The sequence below is a fragment of the Colias philodice genome, chromosome 30, assembly GCF_061535455.1.
Source record: "Colias philodice isolate Cphi_HAF_F1 chromosome 30, ilColPhil1 Martin Lab GWU primary, whole genome shotgun sequence".
NCBI lineage: Eukaryota > Metazoa > Arthropoda > Insecta > Lepidoptera > Pieridae > Colias > Colias philodice.
In genome coordinates, this window is record NC_143115.1 from 1,750,292 (window position 1) to 1,776,030 (window position 25,739).

Here is a 25,739-nt window from a genome sequence, read left to right on the forward strand (position 1 = left end):
CAAGAAAAAGAGCAACTTATGCCGGTGTCGTGTAAAGAAATGAGAGAGAACAATAAAATTTTTTGTTTCACCCAGCGTGCCACTTTTTTCAAGAAAAGCAACCTACTTTGATAAACAAAGTTTGACAGCTAACTATCGTCTTCCCTAAAAATATAGTTTTTACATGTTATAAGTTAGAAGTAATTCATTGTGTTTGGTTTTGAATAATTTAAACTTACCGTTAATACCTTATAAAATAATACCATGGTGTAGTGTTAAAGGATGTAAAAGTGATAGTGGAACGAAAATGCCTGGATTGTCTTTTCACTCGTAAGTATACAACTCTTTATCAGTTAATAGGCCTTCATGATATTTTAGCGTGTTAATATATTGTGTATCACGTGCTGTTGACTTGAATACATTGTTTAAAAACCACAAAAATAACAATTATAAATTTTAACCTAAAAAATTTTGTGTTGCCAACTTTTCTACAAATTGTTACCCACTATTATGGGATATCTTAATATATATAAATCTCGTGTCACAATGTTTGTCCTCAATGGACTCCTAAACCACTTAACCGATTATAATAAAATTCCCACACCATGTGCAGTTCGATCCAACTTGAGAGATAGGATAGTTAAAAACATGTAGGTACAAGGTACCACGGGCGAAGCCGGGGCGGACCGCTAGTAATAATATATATTCTGCAGTGTGTATTTAATTAAATATCTGAAATATTCAATGGCTTTTTCCAGTTTTCCTGGACCGGATAATTTACGAAAAATTTGGATTGTAGCTACATGCGCACACCTGCGGTTCCAGAAAGTATTACGGCAATCACCACCACCGCAACGCTGCCCCGCTGAAGTCAATGGACGCTCTTGGTTCCAACATTGAACCGGAGGGACGTAGTTAATTAAGTTAAGAGATAATTTAAATGTAATTTTTTTATTACAATAAATTATTATTAAGTAAATTTCGTTTTTTTTGCGCCTTCGCGGGTTGGTCAATATAATTAAAGTGTGTATCTGTTAATTTACGAAAATAAACATTATTTTATTTATTTTATTTTATAAAAAATAATAAACAATTGAGTTTTCATCTGCATTATCATTACATACACATTTTCATATGGGATTATGATAATGATATATACATATTATATGATATATAGGTATGTGTAAATACATAATATGTATTACCCATCTAAAAGTAATATGTTTATTATATACTAGCTGCGCTCCGCGGTTTCGCCCGCGTGTCTCCACTCCTGTTGGTCTTAGTGTTACAGTACAATATTGCCTTCCTCGATCAATGGGCTATCTAACACTGAAAGAATTTTTCAAATCGGAATCAAAGTAGTTCCTGCGAATATCCCTTCCCTACTCACCTTCACCCCGTCCCGCACTACGCCTCCTCATTGAATTATACAGTATGTATACCTACTATTTTCTGTAATATGACACTTTTAAAAATTCGTTATATCTTTTGAATGGAATATCGCGGACTTTCTTGTAGATATTGATCCATTCTATAATAACGTAGAACATTTTTTTGTTCTATCTTCAATAGATTCCGCAGCGCACGCGATGACAGAATTTTTATTAAGGATACATTATTGCATTTTTGGTAAGGATCTCTAATTTTTTTGAAAATGTAATATAGCCTAAGTATGTTGCTCAGTGAAGATGCAGCTTTCTAATGGTGAAAGAATTTTTGAAATCGGTCCAGTAGTTTATGCGTGAAAACCATACATACATACATAATTACAAACCTTTCCTCTTTATAATATTAAGTATAGACATGTAAGTATGTACCTACATAATATCATTATGTGGATATCTCATTATTATCCACTTATGTGAATAATGATAGTGAGAGATTTGTATCTTACAAATTGTGGGGTAAATTTTCCCTCATACGGTAACCCTAAATATTGTGACGTAATCTTTTCTATCCCTTTCTGCGACACGCATTGCCGGTGTCTATTGGATTCTCCGTCTACGCTACAGATTGTCCGACGGTTGGCCTTCCAGCTGTCAGTTGACCATCATCACTACATAGTATAAAACAAAGTCGCTTTCTCTGTCCCTATGTCCCTATGTCCCTTTGTACGCTTAAATCTTTGAAACTACGCAACGGATTTTGATGCGGTTTTTTTTAATAGATAGAGTGATTCAAGAGGAAAGTCTATATGTATAATAAAATCCATTAAATAGTGGAGAAATACTGTTATTTTTGAGGTTTCTAATGTGATGTCGTAAATAATTACATTCGATGAAATATTAAATATTAAGTTTTTAATGTAGCCGCACTGTCAATTTTTTGTAATACTTCTAACATAATAAAATACGCTTGATTTCTGGCATCTCTATTTGCGGAATCTTTGTTACTTAAGTCCCACAAACAGGGAAAGTCTTTATATAGTCCAGTAATTTTATTAATATGTCACGTTCGGTGACCGTAACTCCCTCGGCGTTCATGTTGACGTCCTACACCGGCGGCGTTGCGAATGTGAATGAGCCAATTACCTATATTACTCTATGGAATGAGCCGATTTGGTCGGAACAGAGCTTCCAAACGTTCCAATTTGGTTGGATTGGATAGGAAGTTGGTTTGGTCGGTATTGCTGGCGCATCCGACCACGTCAAACCAATATTAATAATAATTATGTCGGACCGACCGCTCTCTACACTTTCCGATTTGGTCGTGGTCGGATGGTTGGCACCAACCGAATCGGAGCGTCTGTATGTGCTATAAATCAGAACACGTTACACGATAGCAAAAAATATTGCATGTTTTTTCATAATAAAAAAATAAGATTGTGTTCCTTTTTTATCTAATCCGTGGTGTTCTCAATATAATTTTGAAGTGAAGATAACATAGAACTTTTAAAATTCTGTAGGTATAAACAATATTTTTAATCTGTCCCAATAAGCACCCCTCCATCGCCATAAACAACGTAGTTGACAGTTCTTCCAACCATAAACAAAAAATTGTCTTTCACAAGTTTGACTGCGAACATGGCGGTCGGTAAAAATAAAGGCCTCTCGAAAGGCGGTAAAAAGGGTGTTAAGAAGAAGATGTAAGTTCGGAATAATCCTCAAAATGGATACTATAATAATTGCACAATCTATTAAATCAATTATTATCGCGCCGGTGAAAGTGATGTTCGAAATAATAGTGGATGAAGTTCGTGTCTCGTGTCATTGTAGTTTGTTTTAAGTTCTTAGTGATTGCGATAAGCTCTCTAAAACAAGGCTTTACGTATAATTAACCTTAAACTAATTCTATTTTTCGATATTCAAGTGTTGTTCTTTAAAAGTTTTGTACCAAGTCGGTAAGTTGTTTGTAGGTTATATGCTAACCTGTTTTTACTTTTCAGTGTTGATCCCTTCACACGTAAGGATTGGTACGATGTCAAAGCACCATCCATGTTCAACAAGAGACAAGTGGGCACAACCCTTGTCAACCGTACTCAGGTATGTCGATATTTCGAAATCCACATGTTAGTTTCAAGTTATGTGCTAAATGCATTGCTATTTCCATCTTTATATGCAAATTGGGGTTATAAGAAATACTTATAAGTGTAACCACGTGCAAACTAACCTCTTCCGAAACAATTGAGTGTTTGCACTTTGCACAAAGTTGAAGATCTGACGATAGATTGTTTAAATTTATAAATGTCGTAAATATAAAACTGCTAAACGAAATGGGCACAATGTGAGCCCTATTAAACATTCAAAAAAGTTTAAAAATTTATTGCAACTCTTTCCCCTTTTATCCATGTATGATAGCATCATAACAATACTTTATTTAGAATTACTTAATTATTACTAAAATGATGATCCACCTAGCTCGCAATGACACACATCTGATGAGAACTTTGTTCCCTTTTGATTTATCGCTGATATAACATGTTCAATAACAAAAAATTACCGATTTCTAGCAGTTTTTAACAAAATGTATGTTTTAGGGAACAAAAATTGCATCTGAAGGCCTGAAGGGACGTGTATTCGAAGTCTCCCTCGCTGACTTGCAAGCTGATACTGATGCGGAAAGGTGATTATTTATTTTTATTATAAATGTTTGTATAAAATGTTAGTCTTAAGTTTCATCAGATATTCTTGTTCAAAATTAGGTTTTATTTGTCATATTGCAATACACCTCTAACGAAAAAAAATTGGTTCAATATACAGGGTGTCACACTATTGGTATACTAAGCGCGAAGGAACTTGTAGTTTTGCATATGTCGTGGTCATATCGTAAATTTGCTCATTTCATGATATGACTGGCCATTTCACGAAATGGTCGCATTTCGTGAAATGGCCAATTTAGTTTGGCCACATCATGATGTGGCTTGATCAGATCAATGATAAGAAATCGTTTCACGATATGGCCAACTAATCGCGCGGTTTTTTCATGAAATGATCAAAATTATTTGATCATATCGTAAAATAGTTACATTAATCATTGGTAGAGGCGCTGCAAGCTCTGTGTTTATGTGATAAGATGGCGGCCGCGCGCTGGCGAAAATTTAATTATTCGCAGTTAAAAACTTCATAATTCGTTTAATAACAATATGAAGAAATTCATAGCAAAGAATTTACGACGGTTCGAGTACTATGGAAAATGTGGATATCTTATATGTATTGAAGAAAAAATGCGTCTTAAATAAAATAATTTAAGACGCATTTTTTCTTTTAGGATATATGTATATTTATATATCCTACTATAGTATTATAATTGTTTGTTTTTTAAAAAGCGATTCTGCTTCTGGCACTCGCCGGCCGCTGCCACGGCACGCTCGCTTTGCTCGCTCGGCTCGTGCGTTGTTTATCAAAGTCTAACCTAACCTAACCTAACTGTTTTTTATTGCAAAAACGATTCGCTTCTAGCATTCGCCGGCCGCTGCCGCGGCACTAACTTGAATGACATTAAACAAGTTTTTAGAATATTCTGAATTTTAATATTTTATGGACTCTTTATATTTTATACGATCTGGCCAAATGTGGATGGCCAAATCGTGAAACGTTGACGATTTAACGATCTGATCAAACTATGTTGGCCATTTCATGAAATGCGACCATTTCGTGAAATGATCGATCATATCATGAAATGAGCAAATCTACGATATGGCCACGACACATACACTGATCACGTAAAAAATACATACTTAAACAACAAAATGACGTTAAATTTTTTTTGATATTTTTTTCCTGAAAATCCATGTTTTCTTCTCTAGCTTCGCGCAGCCGTCATATACCGCTTCTCTAATGTGAGCATTTTGTCTATGAAAACATAATCTTAAACGATAGCTCACATTCTAGTGGCAAAAATGGGCGGGTTGCTTGCTATGGGTGTACACATAGAGTTTTAAGATTTCATCTATTTGAAAAAAAAATGCGTCTGGAATTTTTTAAGTATTTTTTACGTACTCAGCGTATGCAAAACTATAACCTCCTTTGAGCTTAGTATACCAACAGTGGGACACCCTGTATAAAGTATCAGTATATTCAGTACACACTACAATAATGCAACGAGAATCTATGTAAATTCTAAGCTTTGCATATGAATTTATCTCATTAATTGTCTATTATCTATTATTTAATTACAATAAGTAACATTTGACACTAGTTAATCATTTTAAACCCAAAAGTTTCCTATATATAAATGTCCCATGTTGCACAAGCTTGCTATAACCTAATAAATAATTGTTTTTAGGTCTTTCCGTAAGTTCCGTCTCATTGCCGAGGATGTCCAGGGACGCAATGTGCTCTGCAACTTCCACGGCATGGACCTCACCACTGACAAGCTCAGGTAAGAATCTATTTTATATTATGATAGAATATGTCCTGCCTTCACGCAAATTCTCAAACCTGTGAAATTTAAATAGCCATTAAGGCTGCAGTCTAGCAAAATTGCGTTTTCAACAAGTTATTTGACAATTTTTTCCCGGCTAATGAAATGATAAACTGAATTTTTTTTTCTTGTTTATCAATTAGTGTTATATAAGAAATGCGCGTGAATTTTTTCACATTTATAAAGTTACTTTATGTCACCTTAATCAGGCCTTCAAGATAAGTCTCTTTCCCCCAAAGACATTTCGAGCTAAGTTTGTGCACTCACTACGTTGTAACCGATTACAATTTACACAATCTGATCAGCGCATTATTATCCTTATATAGTCGTTATTAAAAACTGCTGAATACAATTGCCGAAAAACTTATGATTTTCCTAATTAGAACGTTATAAATTCATTAAATTTCCCATTTTTTGCCTAACAAAATCTATTGATAAATACTGCTAAAAGTTATTTTTTCCATTAATTTATTCGAGTTGGTTGAAGACCAATGAGTATTAATCCTTTAAAAAAAATTTTTTTGAATTTTGATAATTCTTTAAATATTAAAAAAATATTTAAAATAATTAGGAAAAATCCTAGCGAATTTCTTTAGTCGCGCTCCTTGGGCCGGAGCGTTCTGACGTGTGCTCTACGCTCGATTTTCCTTCATACCGAAGTGAAAGTTGCTCTACTTCATTAAATTTAATATTTTTGTTAATTGATTATTTTTATCTTAGTTTTGTGCAAATATTCGTATTTTTAAACATTTGATTTCGATATGGAAAATAAACGAAAAAAAATACGCGTGTAACTACTAGAAAAAAAATTATCTTCGAACATAAAGTTAATGAAACCAAATACATTACAAAGGTGATTGGCAACAATTTCTTTATTTTACGGAGTGTCAGTAAAGGGATGTATATTTCTTTAAAACTAAAGTAAGCTCATAAATTTTCTTATAATATAATTTTTAAAGTGAAACTTTTATTACATCGTCTCAAACTTTTTGGTCTGTGTAACGCATGTCGCGTGTATCGCGGCTGCCGAGTAGGTAGGTATACCTACTCGGCAGCCGACCGACACGCGACATGCGCTACACAAAGCAGTGTTCGGAACCGTTCGAACAGTTTCACTTTTACCGTGGTTTCATAAAACCACACAACATTTTTTTTTTGAAGTTCCAAAAATGTTTATTTTTCGTTTGAGAAATACGAAATATAATATAAACTTGTATTGAGAACTTGAACTTTCCAAGTTCATCCGGGGAAATCCCCAAGGAAAATGATTTGTTTACTCCAAAATTATATGCCGAGGTGTTTTAATTTTTTCTTCTAGTCATTTTCAACGTAGCGGCATGTTGTTTGATTATTAATTTTGTAACTTAAATACAGGATGTTGGTTTTATAGTCTGATCTTACAGACGCGCTGACAAATTTAGTCCGCCATTTCTAGTTTAGTCCACCAACTTTAAGTACCAATATTAAAACGAATGGATTATCATCACATCATCAAAACTCAGATGTAATGGAAGATCACAATAACATAGAAAATTCAATGGGTGTTGAGAACTAAACAAACACAAGTAACAGAGACGCACAGAATAAAAAAAGAGGACGAAAACGATAATTCGTTGATGCTTTCCCTTTTCGACGTTTTGTTAGGGTAAATCACCAATCTGCAAAAAACAAAACTGATGATTCCCAATTGCTGATTAAAAATGAAAAACAAATAATCGACAACAGTGGTGAAAATTTGCTGATCACAATGAAACATCCTTCAGTGGTAGCAGATTTACTCATTTAAAATGTATCGGTGAACAGCGTAAAGGAGAGGAGGACAGGAAAACATTATGTATGTGGATGGTGGATTGTATACAGGGTGTAATCGATAAGTATGTGCAGGCGATTATGACGTTATTATTGCAGGTATCAAAAAACTTAAAACTGATATCGAAATTACTTTACCTAATGAGCAAAATGACAATAATAACTTTTTAAAAGTATAACGAGAAATATCTAAAAAATTTACTTTATACACTCCCGTATCAAAAAGGGAAAATGGGACTAGTAGAAGTTAAATGTCTAATTCCGGCAAAAGACATGAATGCGGTAGATGCAGTTAAAAATAAAAAATTTAATATTTGAAATACAATGCAAAAAATAACACTTTTTCATAGATAAGAATCATGACTATTTTTTCCAAATTCAGGGACAACTAAACGTTGCAGAAGCAGAAGTCTGCTTATTTGCTGTTTGGACTGGAGTGAATCATTCGTTAAAAATAGAATATATAAAAAAGTATGTAACGTTTAGGCAAAATAAAATGATGGACCATTATCAAGATTTTACATAAATTGCCTACTGTCAGAATTGATTGATTCGAGACTTCAGCATTCGATGCCCATCAAGGACCCATCCTATATCATTCAAGCGATTGAAAAAAAAAGAGATAAATCCAGTGCAACCGATAAAGCATCAGAATGCTAGCAAAAGTTTTATTAGGTTTATCAATATAAATCTATATATTATACATAATATAATAAATCTGTAGAAGACGCGAAGACCGACATCCGCGCGGACGGAGTCGCGGGCGGAAGCTAGTCAGAAATAAATATCTTTTGTTTTCATTTGCGTATTTTTCTATTTTATAATTTTTTAACACAAACATTACATTTTTTTTATTATATTATACAAAATTTGTTTATCCGTTTTATTAGTTAAACTGAACAACTTTCACTAAGAAACTTAGGTCGAAAAAAATGTATAGAGTTATGCATTTTGTATGGAAAGCTTATTTTTTTTATATTTCGTCCAAATTTCTTTGTAAAAGTTGATCAGTTATATAAACATTAAGTTGAAGATATCAATAGAAAGTATTCGCAAATTTTGTGTACTGATAAAAAAAAAATCACCCGGTGTAATTTTCACGAAAATTGTTTCAAATTGTCATTTTTGGTACTTATTACGCATATTAAATTATGCATACGAATGATTTAATTTTTAAAAATTAAGTGGAGCAACTTTCCCTTAGTACATTTGTATTATTTACATATAGGATGACAGGATGCATTTGTTTGCACTACTAGACCAAGCCCTTAAGTTTTTGCATTTTTTTAAATATTTAGGTGCAAATTTCTTCAAAATTTACTGAAAATCAAAATCATCATACTCGATTATTTGAATTCAAAGCAAATATTAATTTTATTTTAAATCTACTTGCTGAATATGAAATTATTTTAAAGATAACAGTAACACATGAGTATTCAAATTCTGTTTATTTTAGAAATACTTATATTTGCAAGATTCGATTTTTATCAAAACTTTATTGTTCTCTTTTGAAATGACATCAAACTATTTCTAGAATATTGCAGTCCAGCTATATAAAGACGCTGCTCTGGCCTTTATATCGTTTCAAACTGCAAATATTATCTATTGCATTAACATGAAATTGCCGCAGTAGTTCAATCTACTGATGTATTCATCTTTTTGCAACAATTATATTAATTGAATTATTTCTATAGGCTCAAATATTTATCAATCCAACATTATTACCTTCATATTTCTACACTTATGTTTTAAAGATGGATTTCGCTTTTTATTGAAAAAACTAGCTGCTCCGCGCGGTTTCACCCCCGTGGCTCCACTCCTGTTGCCCGTAGCGTGATGAAATATAGCCTATAACCTTCCTCGATAAATGGGCTATCTAACACCGAAAGAATTTTTCAAATCGGACCAGTAGTTCCCGAGATTAGTGCGTTCAAACAAACAAACTCTTCAGCTTTATAATATTAGTATAGATTAAAATCTGTAAAGTTGTACCAGAAGCAAATAATACTGAAATGCAATTATTGTTTTTATTTATACACCTTATAATTAATATACCTTGTATTTTATCTCTGTCTTATTCTGGGTCTTCAGCTACATACATATCAAATTGCATTGTAATCGGTTAAGTAGTATTTCCGTGCAAGAGTAACAAACATCGATCCATCCTCACAAACTTTGTCATTTTTAATATCAGTAAGATAAAAATTCACAATAAAAACAGACATTATCTTTAAAATAATATTCTAAACCTCGCTCCCACAGATGGATGGTTAAGAAATGGCAGACGCTGATCGAAGCCCACATTGACGTTAAGACCACTGACGGCTACCTCCTCAGAGTGTTCTGCATCGGCTTCACCAATAAGGACTCGTTGAGTCAACGCAAGACTTGCTATGCGCAGCACACTCAGGTATATCATATTAGATTATTAATTTACTAGCTTTCCGCCCGCGACTTCGCCCGTGTTTAGAAAAACAGAGTGTTCTGCATCGGCTTCACCAATAAGGACTCGTTGAGCCAACGCAAGACTTGCTATGCGCAGCACACTCAGGTATATCATATTAGATTATTAATTTACTAGCTTTCCGCCCGCGACTTCGCCCGTGTTTAGAAAAACAGAGTGTTCTGCATCGGCTTCACCAATAAGGACTCGTTGAGCCAACGCAAGACTTGCTATGCGCAGCACACTCAGGTATATCATATTAGATTATTAATTTACTAGCTTTCCGCCCGCGACTTCGCCCGTGTTTAGAAAAACAGAGTGTTCTGCATCGGCTTCACCAATAAGGACTCGTTGAGCCAACGCAAGACTTGCTATGCGCAGCACACTCAGGTATATCATATTAGATTATTAATTTACTAGCTTTCCGCCCGCGACTTCGCCCGTGTTTAGAAAAACAGAGTGTTCTGCATCGGCTTCACCAATAAGGACTCGTTGAGCCAACGCAAGACTTGCTATGCGCAGCACACTCAGGTATATCATATTAGATTATTAATTTACTAGCTTTCCGCCCGCGACTTCGCCCGTGTTTAGAAAAACAGAGTGTTCTGCATCGGCTTCACCAATAAGGACTCGTTGAGCCAACGCAAGACTTGCTATGCGCAGCACACTCAGGTATATCATATTAGATTATTAATTTACTAGCTTTCCGCCCGCGACTTCGCCCGTGTTTAGAAAAACAGAGTGTTCTGCATCGGCTTCACCAATAAGGACTCGTTGAGCCAACGCAAGACTTGCTATGCGCAGCACACTCAGGTATATCATATTAGATTAACTAAATAATAAATAAATAAATATTATAGGACATTATTACACAAATCGACCTAGTCCCACAGTAAGCTCAATTAAGGCTTGTGTTGTGGGTACTAGGCGACGATAAATATAATATTTAATAAATACATATATAGATAACATCCAGACCCAAGAACAAATAATTGAGTTCATCACACAAATATTTCGCCTGACCGGGGATCGAACCCGGGACCGTCGGCTCAGTAGGCAGTTACTTTACCACTGCGCCAACCGCGTCGTCATAATGATTGATAATTGATGAGATTATTAATTTACTAGCTTTCCGCCCGCGGCTTTGCCCGCTTTTTCAAAGAAAAACCCGCGTAGTTCTCGTATCCGTGGGATTTCCGAGAAAAAACCTATCCTATGTGTTAATCCAAGTAACCCTCTATATGTGTGCTTAATTTCATTGTAATCAGTTCAGTAGTATTTGCGTGAAAGAGTAACACACACACACATACATCCCACAAACTTTCGCATTTATAATATTAGTAGGATAGGATTTGTAGGACTAATTAAAACTAGATTATTCTTCACTTTTAAGCGGATAGTTTTATTGAAGCAAACTGAATACATGAGAATATTTTTTGAAGTGAAACTTCTTTATCGGGGTTGGAAAAAAATTTAGTGTAACGTTTTTATCCCTACCACGCGTGATTGACGTATTTCTGTAAAGTTGCATAAAGTAAATTATTTTTTTGAAAAATAAGGTCATAAAGAAGTTTCACTTCTTACGTGTGTACACTAGTACACCCACACATTTTCTTTTGTCTTTAAAAATTTCGCATATAGAGCATTTCGAGCAATCTTAGTAGACTAAACAGAGAAGTAAAAACGTTTTATATACCGTTTTTGGTAAATAATGTTATTTAATTTAGGTCTTCTATTGTTAAAATTACATAGTTACGTCTACTCAATTATGCCTTGTACAGTCATTTTTCATGATAATATAAATTTTATACTCAGTTTTGTTTAGTAATTTTAAACTAATTTACATTTTTAAAACTCGCATACTTCCTGTTTATTTTGAGATGAATGATATAAATTTCTTAATATATATTAAGTAAATAAAGAAAAAAAAAAATATACAAGAATTAGATTATGTTTTGCAGTCCAGCTATATATAGGTTTATACATGACCCTTATATCGTTTCAAACTGCAAATATAAACGCTACCGCACTCAAAACAATGCCTTACATACTTATTATGTAAGGCTTATTGTGTCGTTGCTACATTTTTTGTTTTTATCTTAAATATTACCGAATTATGAATACTTAGATTATATTTCTTGATTATATTTGCTTAGTCTGTATGATTAGATCTTTAAAATGCCGCAACAGATTTTGATGGCGTTTTTTGATAAAATAAAGCTATATAAGAGGAATATATTAGTGTACAATTTAGGGAGGAGCTAGTAAAACAATAATAATTTTTAAATCGACAAATCTTTAAAATAAATTATTTCACACATCCATGCATAAATGAAATGGAATCCATTGAATTTTGACCAATGTGCACCTCTTACAAAATTTATATTGTCTTAAACTTTATTTTAACAATTAAATATTTTTCGACGACGCGGTTGGCGCAGTGGTAAAGTAACGGCGGGGGCACACGATGCGTTGCGGCGGCGGTGCGGCGCCGGAGCGGTGTCGCTGCGTCGTCTTACATAGAAATATCTGTGGCATGTCACACGATGCGCTCCGGCGCCGCACCGGACTTGTAACCACCAAGACGAGGCGGGGAGGGGTGAATGCGGTGCGACGTCGGAGCGGCACCGCTCAGTTGTTTTGCGTCACAAGGAAGGACACGCTGTGCAACGCTGCTACGACGCCGCTGCGACATAAAAACGTTACGGCGCCGCACCGCTCGTGTGCCCACTGACACGGTGAAATCTTTGCGGTGCGGCGCCGCAACGCATCGTGTGCCCCCACCGTAACTGCCTACTGAGCCGACGGTGCCGGGTTCGATCCCCGGATAGGGCAAATATATTTTGTGTGATGAACTCAATTATTTGTTCTTGGGACTGGGTGTAATCTATGTATGTATTTATTAAATACTAGCGACCCGCCCCGGCTTCGCACGGGTGCAATGGCGGCCGGCCGGTACCGCCGCAAACGCTACGTCCCGCAATTTTTAAATCTGTAATATCTTCGAAAATATTCACTTAAATCATACAGTGTAAAGTTCCATATAAATCTAAATTAAATGAACAATGTATTCAAGGTATTTAATTGGTTAAGGATTAATGCTGTATTGGTTAAAATCGCTTCGAAAATTAGCCATTATTTGTCGTAAAAAGTAAATGACAAAAAAAAGTTATTGTGGGTTATCCATAAGAGATAGACATATACCATCGCGGACTTTTCTGTAGACCTTTTCAATGTGTACAATACTTAGTACATTATTTTGATAAAACTCGTAGGGTTCACGCTGCGTTTGCAATGTAAGCGCAAAAAATGTAATTATTTACGACATCACATTAGAAACCTCAAAAATAACAGTACTTCTCCACTATTTATTAGATGTTATTATACATATAAACCTTCCTCTTAAATCACTCTATCTATTAAAAAAAACCGCATCAAAATCCGTTGCGTAGTTTCAAAGATTTAAGCGTACAAAGGGACATAGGGACAGCGAAAGCGACTTTGTTTTATACTATGTAGTGATTATATTTATCGTCGCCTAGTACCCACAATACAAGCCTTATTTGAGCTTACTGTGGGACTAGGTCGATTTGTGTAATAATGTCCTATAATATTTATTAATATATTATTACTAGCGGTCTGCCCCGGCTTCGCCCGTGGTACATGTTTACGTTTTCTCTACATAAGAACCATCCTCATACTTCAAGGAATATAATAAAAAAAAGAATTATCGAAATCGGTTCAGCCGTTCTCGAGTTATGCGCTTACCAACACATTTTGCGATTCATTTTTATATATAAGATTAATTCCCACAGGTGCGTGCGATAAGAAAGAAGATGTGCGACATTATCACCCGTGATGTTGCCAACTCTGAACTCCGGGAAGTTGTTAACAAACTGATCCCCGACTCTATCGCCAAGGACATTGAGAAGGCGTGCCACAGTATCTATCCGCTGAGGGACGTGTGCATCAGGAAGGTTAGTATAAATAATAAAAAAAAAAAAATATTTCAGGACCATTTTCAAACACGGCACGATCTGATCCCATACTCAGCTATCGCTTGTGTTATGGAAGCCAGATGACTGATAAACATACATATGTATAATTATAAAAAAAAGACGGGTTGCACTGGGGGAGTGCCGGCAGAAGTGAAAACTTGATTATTAACGTTCAGCATGTTTGATATTTTCGAATGGTATCCGTCTTACGCATGGAATATAAGAAAAAAAAATCCGTCTTACGCTTTTTCGATCAGGCCACGTGTCCTGACGCGAGTTTAAGATTTTATACCCAACGCCGCTAAAGAAGTTTTCACTTCAAAAATTGGTTGTCTGTAAAGTCGGTTTACTGACGATAGTTGAACGTGACAACGTCCGATTGTGTTTCTTTGTCGCTCGTGCCGCGCTTTCGCTTGCACTTCAAGTCTATGGAACGCCTCAGAGCGAGGTAACGCCGCATGAGTCATGTTTTTTCGTGCGTGCAGCCGGCTCTATCGAATTATAAGACGTTGTCACGTCAAAAAAAAATTTTTCAGGACAATTTTCACACACGGCACGATCTGATCCCATACTAAGCTATCGCTTGTGTTATGGAAACCAGATGACTGATAAACATACATATGTATAATTATAAAAAATAATATATAGATAATTAACACCCAGACACAGAGCAAACATTTATGTTCATCACACAAATATTTGCCCCGGGTGGGAATCGAACCCACAACCTCTGGCTTGATACATCTGTTTCAATTTTTTTAGGGACATGTAGGTTCTAGGTCTTCCTTGTGTATCCTGCCAGGAGGTTATTTTGAGTATGTTTATTCTATAAAGGAGCTGTTTGCCTCTATTTCTATAATGGCCGATTTTACAATGCTTGGATAAAACTTATTCGTCGAATAATGTATAAAACTACCATTTTAAAAACGTATTCTAATTGCCCGTATTTGATAGTTTGTGACATTTTAATATTATCGTGTAATACTTTATTGGACGGTTAAGTTTTATCCAAGCATTGAAAAATCGGCCCTAAAACTACTTGGAATGGCTAATGATACAAAAAACATGTATCAGTTATCTTATTGGAAATTGTAATCTTCTGCTGTTTTTCAAGAGATTTGTCTTTATATTCAAACTCGAACATTTCAATTATACTTCTTCTAGAAGCATTTTTGAATCGCTATAACATATTTTTAACATTTACCACCGATTTGAAAGCAGCATATATGGAGAAGAACCGGCAAGAAACTCAATAGTTGCACTTTTAAAGCATCTCAATTATAATGAATGTACCAAAATGATGATCCACCTAGCTCGCAATGACACAAATCTGATGAAAACTTGTGTTCCCTTTTGATTTTAACTGCTGATAAAATAATCATATAAATAAACATTATTTTTATCATACAAAACAAAATTTAATATATATTTTTTTTTATTTATTTCAGGTGAAAGTACTGAAGAGGCCGCGTTTCGAAATTGCTAAGCTTATGGAATTGCACGGAGAAGGTATGTTATTATAGATTTATTAATTTTTTATGTGTAATTATTTTTGCCTTAAAATTGAAGAAGCAAAGATTGTAGTTTAATATTATTGTGATAATACTTGTTTTTGCATAACTTTTTTTTTTTTAAAGAGATTATTAGTTTTAATTACCTCTGTACTATGATGTCTTAAAGCAGTATTGTTTCTATTGTGTAAATATGACAGCGATAGGTCTTCAAGTGCCATCACTTTTCCACACTGGAAATAAAACTGCTTTAAAACGCCATAGTACAATTTTATAATTTATCTAAATGATGATCCACCTAGCTCGCAATGACACACATCTGATGAAAAATTGTGTTCCCTTTTGATTTTAACTGCTGACAACACTATAAAAAATGACATTTTACTTTTTTTTTCGTTTTTTTTTTAATTGTATAATCTGTGACAGGCGGCGGCGGTAAACACGGCGAGGCGGGTGACAAGTCGGAGCGTCCTGAGGGCTACGAACCACCCGTACAAGAAAGTGTATAAGAATATACGTTTATAGTGATTTTTGTGTTTTATTTATTTCATGCAGAATTATCCAATGTGATAACCAATTTTAGAACATAAATAATAAATATGTACTTATATTTAATGAGAAATTCTGTAGTATTTTACCCAATTTCAGAAGAGTCCTTATTAATATATTGAAAAGCCTGAACTATTATAAAGGAGAATGGGCAAATTGGGCCTGAAACTTGGGCCAATACCAATACACACGAAATATTGTTTTTGTGATAGATCATTACACATACCTAACGAAAAAAATAAAATAAAAAAATAAATCAACCGGGTTCTTGTACAGTCAAGGCAAAAAGTTTTATTTATTTTGCGCACAATAACGGTGTTTTTAATTCGAGTGAAGTAAATATAAACCTAAATGTCACTGGAGTGACTGAGTTTAACCATAAAAAACGTCTAACTACGTTGAATTATAATAAACACGGACCACGGTATAGGTACCTGTTACAAAACATAATATTAGTGTATTTTGGTTATTAGAAGGCTTCAGATTAGTACGTCTTTGTAAGTGAAAGTGAATAGGAGTAACATAAAGATATTGTCATTGTCTTGCAAAAGTTATTAAAAGCAAAAAATATTATACACAAAGTAATAAAACTTGATGTGACTGTACAAAAACCCGGTTGATTATTTTTTTATAAATATTTTTCCCGTTATGTATGTGTTATGATCTATTATAAAATCAATATCTCATGTGTATTGGTCCAACTCAAGTGTTCAGGCCCAACTTCCATAGTAAAATGCCCATTCTCCTTTCCGTCGCTTGTAACTTTTTACCTTTAAGACTTACAGAATAATCATGTATGCAAAAAATGTAGGTAATTTTGTCTTCTTTGAAGCCCTCATAGACACTTTTGTGATTTAGTAAACAATTGAGAAGTTATTTAAAATATACCTAATTTTAGCACCTTTAATTCAAGATGGCGGCTAGCGCCTGGGTCCGTCAAGGTCGAAAACTTATTTTTATTAACCTTTCATACCTAAGCAATATCGTTTCAAAAGTTTTTCTACGCCACCTTTTGTAGAGCATAAATAGTAAATACCTACTGACTGGATTAATATCACACCAATTCATATTAAAAAATACCATCCTACTAATATTATAAATGTTAAAGTTTGTGAGGGTGGATGTGTATTGTGTATGTTTGTTACTTTTTCACGCAAATACTACTGAACCGAATCGGTTCAACCGATTACTATGAAATTTAGCACACATATAAGAGTGTAACTTGATTAACACAGGATAGGTTTCATCCTGGAAATTCCACGGGAACTGGACTAAGCGGGGCACCTCGTTGCAACGAGGTGCAAACTGCAAATAAACGCAAAGTAAAGTAACAAACAATTGTTTACTTTTTGACGTGACAACGTCTATAATTCGATAGAGCTGGCTGCACGCATGAAAAAACATGACTCATGCGGCGTTACCTCGCTCTGAGGCGTTCCATGTAAGGCTTGAAGTGCGAGCGAGAGCGCGGAACGAGCGATAAAGAAGCACAATCGGACGTTGTCACGTTCAACTATCGTCAGTAAACCGACTTTACAGACAACCAATTTTTTTTTAAGTCATAGCGAATCCTTTTTTGCAGACCGTACGTAAGCGTCAGTAACGTAATCGACGCGAGATGAAAATAAGCTTGCTCGAGTTGTACGTTAAAAAAATATAATATGTATCGGCCGAATTGATAACCCGCTCCTATTTTGTACTCTGCCCAAAGTCAATGTAATTTTTATTATACCTAGGCGTAGACAGAGAATCTGTCCACGATGATTTCCAGAATTAGTGAACTGATTTTGAATTTGACTTGCACCCAAGTTTGCACCCGTTTCATCAGTTTGATCTAACTCGAAAGATAGGAAGCACAGGAAGCTTTTGTTTTAAAAATTAAAGACCATGCATTATTTAAACTAGATTGGTGGTACTTTAATCGGTAAAAAAATATTTAAAAAAAAAGTTCAAAGCTTTTTTTTTTCATTTTTGGTTAGTTTCGATCGCTAGATATATTTAAACAGTCCTAAATGCTGCAGTCAACATTTTACTAGTTTTCCTTGTACATAAATAACCACAGAACAATAAAAACAAATAGAAGTGCGATAATGTCATAATTAGTATGAAAACCAGTGTCGCCAAACCCACACATTTAAACCGATAGTTATACAGTACACTACAAGTAAACTATGCCTTTGATTGGACAGCTTAATTTGAGTAAAAACTGACTTAGGTTATAAATTCAGCATTTCAATATGTACCCTAACGCACCATGTTACGGTTTATTTTAGTATAACATCTCTAGGTATATTAGCTGTTTTGTTTCTCATTGCACAGAAATTCCAAATTCGAAAAACATTCAGCTACTCCACAACAGAGGGCGTTAGTTTTCGATAGATATAACTTTGAACCTCAACACATAGAGATAAGGTTGAAATTTGTGTCACTCAACATTAATGACATTAACTTGATATTTATCTGATGCTATGCCCTGAGGGATGTCAGCCTTGTTATCGATATCGAGATATCGATAATTCACAAATAAATATTTTTTGTGTATTTTTTTTCTTTCTATTAAGTATACGAGTATAGTATAATGTGTCACATTTTGGAGTATGTTTATTACTACTAAGTACGTCTTTTTATATTATTATTATTAAATAAAAAACGGAATAGAATAGTATTAATCTATATTTACAAAATACAAACAGAAAATATGCATTATTTTAAATCTTGGAACTGCCGTAGGTTTGCTGTATCGATGGCCTTTGTTAGACTGCTTAGTGCTGTTCAGCATTCAGTTAACTCGTCACGTTGCATTTATCCATTTCTCTTTTAAATTAGCCTCTTTGGGAAATCTGTAAATAAATTGGACTAATGAAAGCTAAGGAAAAATAAAATAAAATTTAATATTTATAATGTTTGTCTTTTCTAAAGTATCGATACTGTCGATATGCGCCACAAGCATCACTAAAGCGACATTCGTTTGTTTATTGCAATAATATTCCAGAAATTCTTGTTTGCTGTTCAATCTATAATAGTACTAATTTCTTACGGATTAAGGTTCATTTTGACTAGATATTTGTATACAATTTTTACAAATTACAAGCGAAGATATAACATAAAATATTATATGTAAAATAAATAAAAATAAGACTTACCGATGGTATGAAATGCCTCCATTGCTGATATTATTTCGTCTGCTATCATTTTTGCACTCTTATACCGAACAACACGTCCTAATTAATGAATAAATACGGAAAAAAGGTTTGACAGCTGACAACCGACTCGAATATTTTTCTGCGCACAACTGAGAGCAAGTTAGGTGATCTTACCTTACAAGTGACACGTGGGCCACGCCCACATCACACTTCTATCTACTTTACTGTTCTGTGTAAATAACATACAAACACACATACAAATGTCTCTAATTTGTGCACATGTGTTATCAACACGTTTATAGTTATAACTAGTTTCTGAACGTAATTTTCTTTGTCAATGTCAAATATAATCATCTATGACGTAAGTCACATGCCATAGCTGCTGTGATTGCTGTGAAGCACTGTCAACTGTGTTCTCACTTCTCATCAACTTCTCATCGCATTTCGTCACGAAATAAATTCATAGCGGTCGTTAACAAGATCGCGGTAATCTTAAACCATTTAAGTGTAGGGCGTATCGAACTATCTAATGAAAATCTAGTTTATTTTTCGCCGGTGAACAGTGTAGTTTAATTTTAACGTGCAGTGGATTAGTAAGAACTAAAGAAAAGTCATCCTAAAATGGGTGCTCATGTATCGAGGAACGATTTTGAATGGGTACATACTGAGGAGCCGCATGCAAGCCGTCGAAAGATCATTTTAGGTAAGTAATTACGTCATGAATTAATTTAATGTGTCGCGATTTCAGAAGACTTAATTACTTACGTTTTTGGACTTTTTCGCAAAAGTTTTTGATTGAATCTTCGCTGTCGAATACCGACTTGCTAAAAAAAGATACGAAAAAAATGTTGTTTGGATGTAAGACGTTAGAAACAGTTTATTTTTACTGAGGTTCTAAAATTTGACCTACAACAAGATCAAAACAATTAATTGGATAAACTTTCGTACAAATTTAATTCGCACTACGTAACGCAAATTTTATTAGTCACTTGTTTTCTAATTTATTATAATCATTTCATATAGTCTTATTGTAGTAGCTCAATGATATTTTACACTGTAAACCACAATAAGTAGGTTCTAAACCACAGTCTCATTTGTATCTTACTTTCAAATTACTAAAACAATAAAATATGTAATTTTGCCTTTACGTTTGAATGATAGTCCAAAAAGAAGTATTTTTGTAAGGGTACATTTATATTAGTTTATTTATTCCACCATAACTTCTAATTACTTGAGTAGTGTTTAAAGATATTAGAATCTCCTAGAACATCTAGTCTTATAAGTTATAAGATTCCTTGCTGTTGATCAGCTATAGTAAAATAATAGAAATTATTTATTTATTTATTTAACAATTTTATGTACCATTACAAATTTTACAATCATATAATATTAGCAGAAAAGGAAACATTCACAGCACATAAGGCAACCTTATCGCTTATATTTAATTAAATATGACAGTTTTATACCATACCATACCAAATTTCATGCAAATTGGTTCAGAGTTACTTTCGCATTTATAATATTAGTATGGATTAAGTAGGTACTTACTTACTATACTATATATCTGATTGACTTAATATTATAAGACTATTGTAAATAATTGCAAAGGAAAGCTATTGCAACAGAAGGCCAAGGTTATTTAGGTAATGTTTGCCAAATAACTTTGGCATGAACTTAGCTAGATTACACAGTTTGAATTTCAATGTAATCAAATTTACTTCTTACCATTTAATATTAAACTAGCTGTGCCCCGCGGTTTTACTCTGCTCCTATAGGTCTTAGCGTGATGGTATAGATAGATCTTGATAAATGGACTATCTAACACCGAAATAATTTTTCAAATCGAACCAGTGGTTCCTGAGATTAGCGGGTTCAAGCAAACAAACAATTTCTTCAGCTTGATAAATAAATAAACATCTATAAAACTAAAAATAAGCAACTGTTTGAGTTTGCAACTCACAACTCGCAATCATTCATCAATTAATGGTAGAAGATACTTAAATCATTGACTATTGATTTTATATTTCAGGCCCTGTCTTTTATTGCCCTTGAAGTCCTGTTATCTTTTAGTATGAATTTGCATTGTTCTGTGTACAATTTCACTAGATAGCTATAGTATTAAACAAAGTTGCTTTCTCTGTCCCTATGTATGCTTAAATCTTTAAAACTGCGCAATGGATTATGATGCAGTTTTTTTAAGAAAGAGTGATTCAAGAGGAAGGTTTTGTACATATATAGGTTTTAGACGAAGCGGGCGAAGTTGCGGGCGGTAAGCTAGTACATAATATATATAACATTGAATATAACACCTACAATAAAAACCTTAGTTGTTATAATTGATTTGCTCTTGATATTATATTTATTTGAATGAATCAACCCATCTTCAAAAGAAAACAGGTGGAATTCATTCCTTTACACCAATCAGTTAGGGAAGCGAAGTTTACTATTTGTATTGCATTACTCATATCAAGGGTTGTCAACAATCAGATATAGAATAAAATATTTTATATTTATTTTTTCCTTAAAATAAAATATTTTATATTAATTAGGACAAAATCGTATGATATATTATGCTAGTCTTTGTTAATCAACTGTGTAATTGCTTGTAATTAATGTATTATCTATGAACTAATAGACATACAACAACCTTAATTTATCTTAAGTGATACTCTAGTGCGGGTAATTATTTTTAAGCTATTGCATAGCTTCTATCGCGGGCCTTGAGCGCGGGGACCGAATCCAGAAATTCCGTAACAAAAAACCCCACGCTCCCCACTCCGACGGGCGCGGAGGTGTGGCTTGAAGGCATAGCATGCAATAGCTTTACCGCGGCAGTCCCCGAGTGCCACACGTCTTTTTTTTATATTTTTAAAATATTATTTTCCTTTGATTGCGTCTCATGATCCACGGGAGAAGTGTAGTTGTTATGTTCTATTTGCAAAGTAACAAATATCTCTCAATAAGTTCTTCTCCATAGATACTGCTTTCCGAATCGGTGGTAAATGTTAAAAATATGTTATGACTATTCAAAAGTGCTTCTAGAAGAAGTCTAATTGAATAAATAAATGTTTGAGGTTGAATAATTTTTAACCGACTTCAAAAAAAGGAGGAGGTTATCAATTCGGCCGGTATGTTTTTTTTTTTTTTATGTATGTACACCGATTACTCCGAGGTTTCTGAACCGATTTACGTGATTCTTTTTTTGTTCGATGCGGGATGGTGTCGAATTGGTCCCATAAAAATTTTATTCGGATAGGCCCAGTAGTTTTTATTTTATGGGCATTTTTGTCTGTATATTTGTAAATGTTGCAAGTGCAAGTTTGAAGTCGGTTGTTTTTAACGCAGTTATCACTTGTAATAATAATTTCTCAGAATAGACAGCCCTATATCTCACACGTAAAACGGCTAGTAATTAGTGTACAAGCTCAAACACATCTAAATGGTAATAATTATCAATTACCCACCATTAACTAGACTGTATTGTGGGAATCAGTTAAAATTTAGCAATTTTTCTTAAATATTGTATATGTGTGACGTCACGGGTAATACAGACACACACACGCGCGCGCACACACATACAGACAGTTACACACAAACAGTACGTAATCTAATTTCTCTCTGGCTGGCACATCAGACTTTAAACTTGATGAAATAAACGCTGGGAAGCTTATAATTTGAATTAAATGAAATTTAACTACTTATTATTGTTTAAGTTTTAAATGTTAACATAACGAGTGTTGGTATGGGGTTGTTGACCACAGGAAAATCGATCGATTTTTATAGGCTGGCTTTTTGTGACGAAAGAAACCATAATAATTAATAATGAATCCTCGGTATACCTACTTATATAATTTATTATTATTAATAGTCCAGTGCTGGATTGGATCTGTACCTTATGAAAGTCAAGACTCTCCTTTCAATTACTAAATTCAAATTATATTTTTTTGCAAGAATGCAGTTACAAATTACAGATGTTTTAGTTACAATATGAAGTGGCTAATAAATTCTACCCATCGAGTGGGTGTGCAAATATATTAATACAGATATAGATACAGAAAACAAAACTAATAATAAAAATATGTAATCTGATATATAATAATTGTTTATTGCTGATAAATAATCGATTTATAAGTTAAGTAATACAATCCCTAGATAAATTTGTGGCAAAGTAAAGATTATAAAATCTCTTGATCCTTTTACTGGTGAAGGTCGTTAAGCGCAAACAAAAGAGCCGTTTTTCCATACAAACGTAGTCCCCTTTTTCCTCCCTGGATTGTGCCACTAGAGCAATATATTTTTACTATTAATCTATGGTAACTTTAGCCATGTTCCTACGTTTACCTTTTTGTCATATCCTAATTATTAAAAAAGATATGAATCTTTCAAAACGTAATAAATAGGACAGATTTTCCCTTATGTTCCGTCTTCCATTAAACTAATTATTGAACATTATATAAAAAAAGCAAAACGTAGGAACATAGCCTATACTTTTCTCTACTAAGTTATGAAAAATGTAATTAAATTGGTCCAGTATTGGAGGAGGAAACAGGGGAAAAGAAGTCTCGGTCTGCAAGGACACAGACGGCTGATCACGTACAGTACGATTCAAACTAATGGCGGCTCGGAACATCGTACGATCCGATGCGCAGAAAACAATTTTACATATTAGTGGGACGTTAAGGTGATGAATTAATTTTTCTAACATTTACGGCCCTTTTCAAACCTTCCTAATTTTTATATTATTAAAGTTGTCGTGATGAAAATTCTTGACAAGAAAGTTCAATAGTAACACAATACGTCTACCGTTTTAGAAACATGATTCCATGATATTTTCTCGATAGAAAAAAAATACAAAGTTATCATTGTTATTTTTTTTTAATCTCTGGCATCTTCAAAATAACAAACGTAAAGTTACGACTTTTTGGATATTAACTATAAAATATACAACCTATACGTCTACCGTGTTAGAATTTTGAAATATGCGATGGTTTTGAAATAAACAAGAAATACTTGAAATTAGCGCGCGACCAGCCAATATAGCGAGAGCCGCCCTGTACCTTCCTACCCCGATCGCTGCACGAGTCATTCCCGCTACGGCTGTCACACGGGGAACTTGTGTCGCTCGCGCAATCGTAAAAAAGGGTGACAACACGATAAGACAAAATGAGACAAATGGGGACAATAAAGAAAATAAGAAGAAGAAACATAAAGGTTGGAGGAAAAAGAATGCTTACAATTGGAACAAATTAATGAAGTAAGTTGGTTTTATTTTAAATTTGATGATAATTGTATTATAGACGATGTTTGATATGTACCCCTGTTTTAAGTACATAACGAATGTGTAAGATTTTTTCATTTATAGCATAAATAATCTTTTCAGAAATCCGGAATCCAGAAGGAAAATAAACTCACTGATTGTTCACAATGTGAACCCACTCCTTCGTAAGTACCTTTATTCAGTCAAAAATGTATGTTATCAAAGCTCTACTGGTTTTATCGCATGATTCCATTTTTAGCAAAAAGCAACAAAGTGCAAAGAAATAAAAAATCATGGTGAACTTAGTGGAAGTATGGCGGACATAATATGGAACAGGAGCTCATTGGAGTAGTATTATATTTAAAAAAAATACGAAATAATTTCAAGAATTACATTTCTTAGAAGGTGGTAGATAAGTATGTTGTATAAAGAATTTGATGTTGATATTTATTTCATTTATACTTACTACACCTGTGCGGGAAATTGCTTAGTAATAAAACAGGTTTATATTCATATTTACATAGTAATGTGAGTTTTCATTTCGAAAAATTTTGTGTAAGTATATTAAATTGAGTTCCTGGGTGACCTGGAAACACAATTGGGCCCGGAAGATGGCGCTGCAGTCACTCCTCCTAATGACATGAACCGATTTGGATGAATATTTGTGTGCACATTTCATTTTTGTGTGATGATTGGTTGATTCGCTTTCACATTAGCTAATATTATGTATTTTTGTTGTTAGAAAGTAAACTTAATTTAATGTTTATAATACATTATTATTGGTATAAATAAGCCAGTGTTCGTCTCACATTGCTGTACTGCCTACCTACCCTACCAGGGCCTAACTTTGTTCTGGCTATTTTATTTTGATTATTTGTAATGAATAATTACAATTATAATAGAGTGCAAAAATAAATACATGCGTCAATATATTTTGTGTTTTTTTTAAACAATTTTTTTATTTAAAAAAATATCATTCCGACCGCGGCTTTGCCCGCGTGGAATTAGATTATATCGTGAATCCTGTCTTATCCCACAGAAGTGTTCAGTTCGGATAAAAAGTATCCTTTGTGTAAATCCAGGCAATTAGCTATATTTTATCAAAATTGGTAATGTAGTCTTGACGTGATTAAGTAACAACTAACAAAAAAATATACAAATTAACATCCAAAGTTTCGCATCAGT

The 25,739-nt window shown here is 33.9% G+C and overlaps 2 protein-coding genes and 1 long non-coding RNA gene across 3 annotated transcripts in view; all 3 read left to right on the top strand.

The window, feature by feature from the left end:
* Positions 1 to 247: 247 nt before the first annotated feature.
* Positions 248 to 958, top strand: LOC149475391 (uncharacterized). Its single transcript, XR_016318030.1, has 2 exons — positions 248 to 309; positions 738 to 958. It is a non-coding gene; the product is annotated as an uncharacterized LOC149475391 (long non-coding RNA).
* A 1,972-nt stretch (positions 959 to 2,930) lies between these two features.
* On the top strand, positions 2,931 to 16,133 carry RpS3A (ribosomal protein S3A). The gene is made up of 8 exons (XM_089713479.1): positions 2,931 to 3,067; positions 3,368 to 3,464; positions 3,959 to 4,044; positions 5,707 to 5,802; positions 9,916 to 10,063; positions 13,912 to 14,073; positions 15,543 to 15,603; positions 16,032 to 16,133. The coding sequence occupies exons 1-8, from the start codon at positions 3,006 to 3,008 to the stop codon at positions 16,112 to 16,114; spliced, it is 795 nt and encodes a 264-aa protein (XP_089569605.1). The 5' UTR covers positions 2,931 to 3,005; the 3' UTR covers positions 16,115 to 16,133.
* A 3,601-nt stretch (positions 16,134 to 19,734) lies between these two features.
* Positions 19,735 to 25,739, top strand: part of ifc (delta4-sphingolipid-FADS-like protein ifc) — a 33,225-nt gene continuing 27,220 nt past the window's right edge. The window contains exon 1 of the mRNA XM_089713473.1: positions 19,735 to 20,000. Within this exon, the coding sequence (XP_089569599.1) occupies positions 19,919 to 20,000 (82 nt within the window). The 5' untranslated portion in view covers positions 19,735 to 19,918. The remainder of the gene's footprint in view (positions 20,001 to 25,739) is intronic.